Source organism: Andrographis paniculata, unplaced genomic scaffold, assembly GCF_009805555.1.
Source record: "Andrographis paniculata isolate CXL003 unplaced genomic scaffold, ASM980555v1 Contig76END, whole genome shotgun sequence".
Taxonomy (NCBI): domain Eukaryota; kingdom Viridiplantae; phylum Streptophyta; class Magnoliopsida; order Lamiales; family Acanthaceae; genus Andrographis; species Andrographis paniculata.
In genome coordinates, this window is record NW_026137613.1 from 2,140,780 (window position 1) to 2,148,674 (window position 7,895).

Sequence of the window (7,895 nt, forward strand, 5' to 3'; positions counted from 1 at the left end):
TAATTAATCATAAATCCGCAAGTGAAAGTCCAAACATTTTTCATATCTAAAAAGATAAATAATAAAGAAATAAAATAAAGTAACTAATCTGAAAACACACCCTTTAACTGTTGAATAATTCCATCAAACCAATATATAAACAACCCTTTAAAATACTATATAGATATACATATATCCATATATATGTTTCTGTTAGGAAGACAGAGAAACAGCAAAGAAGAGCTGTCAGCTGTAACTAATCAGCCATGAATGGAAGTAGAAATGGTGTACTTATAGAAGAAGAAGAAGAAAAGAGATTATACACAGAAGATGGATCAGTTGATCTCAGAGGCCAACCTGTTCTTCGATCCAACACAGGTCGATGGACTGCTTGTTCCTTCATGGTTGGTATGTATATATACACATATATATATTCGATGCATATATTTTGAATTTTGATATTTTTGAGATATAATACTCGATAGATAGATAGGTAAAGTAAATTGCACCCAAATAAATAGATAAATAATTTTTATTTTTGGGGTTTTCTGCTTGAATTGAAGTCATAATTAATTTTCTGATTCGGGTAGTTCGACATCGGGTAATTTGGATTGGGTATCCAAAATTTTGAGTAGTGTTTTTCATTACTCAGACCTGACCCGATTTTTTTGGTTACCCTAAATTTTTTTAGTAGCAGTTAAAATTTGATGATATATGATTATGTTAATTATTGTAATTAATTATATAAATTAAAATAATTAATTTCAAAGTGTTCAGCATGGGTGCTGAATTTTTTCATTCAGCACCCAATCCCTCCCGAATTTTTTTTTATTTTAATTTTTTGTCTAAAAGATATTTTTAATATAAACCCACATTTTTATACTTGAAAAACTTACAGATATTAAGGTGTGTTTATTTGGGACTTTGAATTTTGAGTTGAAATTTGAATAGTAAAAATTTTGAATTTGAATAGTTGTACGATGTGACATAAATAGATAAATAGGTGTTGACGTGATGTTTTGATTGTAAAATTAATTTTCTGTATAATATAAAAAATAAAAAATAGATATTTGATTTAATATTTTTTTAAAAAAAAATAAAATAAACAGTAAATTTAAAACTCAATTCCCAAACAAACACAAAGAATATTTGAAATCCGGAAGATAGCAGTTGTTGACGTCCGCATCCGGCCAAGAGCACAAAGTTGACGTTGAATTTTTTTGGATTAAAATTTTATAAAATAAGAAAGATTATCTCTGATCATTTTTAATAAAAAAATGGAAAAAAAATTTCTATTTAATACCAATTCAATTATTCATATACATTAAAAATTATAAATATAAATATATTATTTTTAAGAACCAAAATTATAGTATATATATATATTATTATATATAACGTTGTATTTTCATAGGATTCTTGTATTTTATTTATTTATTTTAAAAATATCGTTCCAATAAAGCCGAATCCGATCAGAACGGATCAGACTGAACTACCCAATTTGAACCCCCACCCCTACCCATCAGACCCCTTAATGATAATTTAGGGGGCTCGGGACAAAGTCATATTAGGCCCCTTTAGTTATATATTTTTATATATTTTTTGTTTTTATTTTAAATTTTATAATAATAGTATTAAATATTATATTTTAATAAAAAATAATTTAAATATAGATTTTTTAAGATGATGATATTAAATAAAATTTTAATATGTTTAATTATAGATTTTATATATAACAAAATATTATGATATTATAAATAAAATAAAATTAAAATAATTAAAATATTTACAGAAAATTTTACTATTTCATAAATTAAATTGTTCAAATTGATTGTTTTAAACTAATATTTGATATATAGTATTTATTTGTATTTAAGTGATATTTATATATATGATACTCCCTGAATTCAATTTTAAAGGGTCATTTGAGATTTTTATAATAGATTAAAAAATAATAGTAATATTTTATTGGTCAGTTTAAATGTTTAAGAAAGTTTGACATTTTTTTCTATTTTATGTAAAAAATAATTGTATATGTAATTATAGATTGTAATTTACATAAAAGTTAAAAATATTTTAATATTAGTATATGATTACTTTTACTAAAAATGAAAATAAATGCTTTTGACTGAGGCGGATGTAAATGATAAAAGAAATATTTTGAATTGAGACAGATGAAATATTTTAAATACATAATAATTGCTTGGTTTTATATTACATTTAAAAAAAATTATATATTCATAGTAAAAAATATAAAATAATAGCATCAGTATTAAAATTATTTGTAAAAATGATTATTTTAAAAGCAAATTCTATTGAATCGCATCACTAATTTATATTTGACAACACAATGATATAATATAAAATAATATATTATTAATTTCGACATAATAAACATATTTATATACAGTTAAACTATTACATGTGCCTAGTCAAATAATTTTAGGCTCATAAATTTAGCTATGTTTGGTATGTTTTGATCTTATATACTTTTACAAGAGAATGGTTATTTAAAGCACGCTCATAAAACACCTTACACACACTAATTATCTATTGAATGAGTTCTATTCTAGAAAATAAGTAAGCATTGTTTGATACACTGATGCATATGTAGTGTATGAAGTGTTCGAGCGAATGGCGTACCATGGAATATCGAGCTATCTATTCATATATTTAACGACAAAACTACACCAGGGCACAGTCACCTCGGCCAACAATGTCACTAATTGGCTCGGCACCAATTGGATGATCACTGTCTTGGGTGCTTATGTCGCCGATGCTCTTTTGGGTCGTTACTGGACTTTTTTAATCGGCAGCGCGATCTACTTCTTGGTAAGTAATATCTACTTCCATTTATGCTACGAGAAATAAAATTAAATATTACTTACCAAGACGTAGATAGCGCTCTTGATTGATTAATCTCATTATTATAAAATCTATTAAAATGATACTCCCTCTTTCAGTTAACAAGGTATTCATTTGTTTTTTTGTGTGATTGTATTTAATATTAAAAATGTATTTATATTCGTATAATATTACATTTGTATTATACAACACTAATAGATATAATTTTTTTCTTAATTTGTACTGTGTATCAATCTATATTAATATTTAAAGTTGTACACACAAAAAACAAATGAAAACCTATTTAAGTCACAAAGGTAGTATTATGTATTATAATATCATTCTATAAAGTAAATACTACCTCAATCAACCGCCAATCTATCCATTTACTTTTTGCATATTAATCTTTGAATATTAATTATTAAATCAAAACATACTACAAATTAAGGAAAAACGACAAAAATACTTCTATTGGTGTCTTATAATATTAATGTAATGATATTTGTACAAAAACTTATACAAATATAAGGATATTTTTAATATTAAAAATAATGACGCCAAATGCAAATGGATAGATTGGCGGTGGACGGAGGTAGTACAACATATTGTATTGATCACAAAGATACATATCCTTATTTTCCTCTACGGTTCCTTTTAAAATAAATAATTAATCTCATCTTTTTGTTAACTCAAATGCAACTTTATTAAAAATATAGTTATATTTAAATTTTCTAAGTTCGATATAGAAACTTACCAGTAAAGGGGGGGATATCAATATAATGTTTGAGACAAAGTATTTGAGGCTACAACAATGACACATTATTTCAATATCTGACGTAATAAAACAACATTTCATTTCATTTGTAATTCTTCACACTAAAATAAAGTTGATCATTATTTAAGAAATATTTTACAAAATTTGTAATTAATTTTTCAAAGGGAAAATATATCATATGATGCTATAACATTTTTCTGCCACTGCCATGCTTACTATGTGATGTTGTATAGAATTTTCATTCTTTCAGAACCTCACCATCTTTCTAAAATAGTATACATTCATGAAAAAAAAATATCAATTTATTTTAATGATTGGTAATTTTATTTTTATGGAAAAAAATAATAATTTGGAGCAATAAAGATCAATAACCATATTATGATTCTCTAGTAATGCTGTTCCAAATAACTTACATATATAATCATACAGAAACTCTAAAATAGTATGGCTAACCTTAACTGCTTAACATACATTATCGCGGTAACCATGGAGAATTTTGCCTCATCACAACATGTATAAAGTGGTTGATCAAATAATGGTATGATTCCGATTCATCTTTGCCCATGGATGGTTCTAGTGGTAAATTTATAAAATTTTAAGGTCCTGCATCATTATTTAAATCGCAGCGTGTATGAAAATTTTTGTACAATTTTTTTGTTCAGTTACATTCTAGAGACCTGTGGACATATTTTTTGGAATGTATAGAATTATGGACACAACTAGAAATTTGAATCCCAGGTGCAACTTAGGATTGATCAAAACTTCAAATAACAAATAGGTTGTAATATGAAAATGCATGACCTATTCTATGACAATTTGTCATACAATAATCACATAGCTTCACTACAATTGAATTTCATTAATTTTTTTTTCATAATAATAATAATAATAATTGTAGCAATTGTTATATACAATTATTTCCTAATTTCGTCTTATTAACATGACTTGTTTTTCTTGTGATAACAATAGGGAATGTCTCTTTTAACTCTTTCAGTATCTATCGATCCTTTAAAACCAAGTTCGTGTTCAGACTCAACTGATGTCCATTGTCAGCCAACTACATTACAACTAGTTGTATTCTTTGCTGCCCTATACATCCTATCACTTGGCAATGGTGGAGCTAAGCCAAATATTTCGACCATCGGGGCAGATCAATTTGACGAGTTCGACCCTAGGGAGAAAGCTCAAAAACTTTCCTTCTTCAATTGGTGGATGTTTAGCATATTTCTTGGTTCATTATTTGCAACTACTGTGCTTGTCTACATTCAGGACAACGTGGGGTGGACGCTCGGGTATGGAATCCCGACCATTGGAATAGCTATATCGATATTGATATTTTTTGCTGGGACACCCTTCTATCGGCACAAGAGGCCCATGGGAAGCCCATTTACAAAAATGATTAAGGTCATTGTGTCTTCGATTATCAAGTGGAAGGTGGAGATCCCGACAGACCCTAAGGAACTCTTTGAGTTTGATCCAATAGAGTATCGCAAAGGGAAGTACATGATTGATTCTACAACTGGCATGAGGTTGGTTCTTACTTCCAAAATGAATTTGATTTGTTATTCAAATTTTATGGGTTGCTGTTAGTATATCATTCAAAATGATTGCGACCACCTCTCAAATATAGATAAATAATACATGAAAAATAAATTAACAATATAAGATATGTATTAATATAATATAAATGACTAACAATACATGCCAATAATATACATAATACATATTACCATGGATCTCCCTATAAAAAATATATTCATAGAGTACACTTGTAAAATATGAGTTGTCACATAGTTTCATACAATATGTTCAGTTAAATGAAATATATTATATGACCCTCTATTTTTAATGTGTTGCTTAATTATTTCCAATTTTATATTATTAGCTAATTGTCATTAAATTTTCTCATGTATTTAATTTAGTTTGTGTTTACAAGTAGACCAATGTTAGTGTTGATTAAATCTAATTAATATTATGTTGATAGTACAATAATATATATAAGATAATACATTATATATAGACATAACACATATAAAATAGAATATATAACACATACTAATATTTTATACATCATATATTATTAGTTATATTTTCATATACTATTTATATATAGAATTTTCATATGTTGATTGGGACAATCAATACTATGCTAATAAATCTCTAATCTAACACTTCAATTGAAACTTCAATTATCAAAATAGGACTGTATATGTCGAAAACATTACATATCAAGTATACAATCTAAATTATATTAGGATAATTTCATATGCCACATGAATTGCAATCAATTTGACCATAGATTCGTACTTTTATGTAGGGTTTCGTGAAATCTACAATCTTAAAATACATATCTTTTTTAAATTCATTTTGGGTGTATATTTACATTGAGTGGTGAGATAATCCATATGATTGTTTCATAGACGGAATTAAATACCATATATCACATGAGAGTTTATTTAGTTTGAGAAATTATTAGATATTCATGTTATTGTTGTCAATTTAAATATGACTATCAATAAAAAGTTATTGTCAAAGTAATGATCGATCTATATTCATTGAATTCATGATTAGCCTCGCGTTTTGAAAATTTTCATTTTACTAGTCTTTTGCCAAAAAGATATTTATTTACTTGTACCACACGTTTTAAATGGTGTATACTTTTTAATACTCTCTTTGTCATTTATCTATCTATCTATCTTTTGTACGAAATTTTAGGAATATTAGTATTATATTGAAGTGTGGTATGAATAAAGTAGAAAAGACTAAAATAATCTTATTAGTATTGTATGATATAAAAGTAACGACATTTGTATAATATATTGTAAGTTGTAAGACTATTCTTAATGTTAGTAGAAAATACAGTTACTAAAAATAGATGTTGTGGGATAGACCAAAATAAAAAAATAGATATATTGTTAAATCACAGATAGAATAGTTTATACATTTAATAATAAAAAAGTAGAAAAAAATTATATAATTAAGTAGAAAATTGATATGATGTTTTACTAATAAAGAAAATGATCTTTTTTTTTTGTTATGATGGATAAAAAATAAAAAGAACCCTACTTTTATATGATAAAGGACGTATTAAAATTTTTTTTATGAAAATAAAATTAAAAATTGTATTAGACCTACTATTAACCATGATTCTTAATACATTTATGTAGATTCCTCAACAAAGCATGTCTAAGAACAAACTCTAGCAAGCCATGGCTCCTTTGCTCGGTCACACAAGTAGAAGAAACCAAGCAGATGCTTCGAATGATCCCGATCCTCGTCGTCACCTTCATCCCGAGCACACTCTATGCTCAATACACGACACTTTTTGTGAAGCAAAGCACCACTCTCAACCTGCACATTGGCTCCTTCGAGGTCCCTCCCGCCAGTATAGTCGGATTCATCTCCCTCTCCATGCTCATAACCGTTGTGTTTTATGATCGGATCTTCGTCAAGACAATAAGAAAATGGACCAAAAACCCTAGAGGCATTACCCTCCTCCAACGAATGGGAATCGGCATGATCTTGCACATCACTGTCATGGCCATTGCCTCGCTAATCGAGCGGTATAGAATCCATGTCGCTAGAGAGAATGGCGTAGTCGAGAATGGGAATCAAGTCCCTTTATCACTATTCATTCTATTGCCTCAGTTCATACTATTTGGCATGTCAGATGCATTCTTGAATGTGGCGAAGGTCGAGTTCTTCTATGACCAAGCGCCTGAGAGTATGAAGAGTTTAGGGACATCGTATTGGATGATTAGTCTTGGAGCTGGGAACTTCCTCAGCAGCTTGTTGCTGACCATTGTGTCGAATGTCACGAGTGTAGAGGGGCACGACGGATGGATTAGGAACAACCTTAACGACTCGCACTTGGATTATTATTACGCGCTCCTCGCCATCTTGAGCGCCGTTAACTTTGTCTTGTTTCTTGCTGTGGCGAGGTTTTATGTCTATAGAGCCGAAGTTTCGGATTCGATGAAAGTGCTTGCGGAAGAGCTGATGGTTCGAAAAATGCGAGGAGAGGAATGAAGAAATTATTTCAAACTAGAGGAAATTCGATGTCATTCGAACCAAAGCATTTGGCTGATAAGTAGACAAGTACAAAGGATGTTCTTGTCCATTTGTTTTATTTAAGCAATGAATTATGGTTTATGCCAATTTCGTCGAAATAATGGAAGTCATTACATTGGGAAAAAATTAATTCCAATTTAAACTCAAATGATACTAAAATGCAATAGAGTGAGGGTTTGTTCTACTTTGTTTTTATGTTGTTTTTAACTATTTACTATCAATTTTT

At 28.2% G+C, this 7,895-nt stretch overlaps 1 protein-coding gene across 1 annotated transcript; it reads left to right on the plus strand.

Moving 5' to 3' along the window:
• The first annotated feature begins 227 nt into the window (after positions 1 to 227).
• On the plus strand, positions 228 to 7,642 carry LOC127266569 (protein NRT1/ PTR FAMILY 5.2-like). Its single transcript, XM_051296849.1, has 4 exons — positions 228 to 387; positions 2,594 to 2,811; positions 4,568 to 5,127; positions 6,766 to 7,642. The coding sequence occupies exons 1-4, from the start codon at positions 246 to 248 to the stop codon at positions 7,625 to 7,627; spliced, it is 1,782 nt and encodes a 593-aa protein (XP_051152806.1). The 5' UTR covers positions 228 to 245; the 3' UTR covers positions 7,628 to 7,642.
• The last annotated feature ends 253 nt before the right edge of the window (positions 7,643 to 7,895 follow it).

Bases quoted from the DNA above. Each gene is read 5' to 3' on its own strand.
- LOC127266569 (XM_051296849.1), top strand. From the start codon at position 246: ATGAATGGAAGTAGAAATGGTGTACTTATAGAAGAAGAAGAAGAAAAG. The intron at 388-2,593 runs GTATGTATATAT...ATGCATATGTAG, and splicing joins TGCTTGTTCCTTCATGGTTG to TGTATGAAGTGTTCGAGCGA. The intron at 5,128-6,765 runs GTTGGTTCTTAC...ACATTTATGTAG, and splicing joins GATTCTACAACTGGCATGAG to ATTCCTCAACAAAGCATGTC.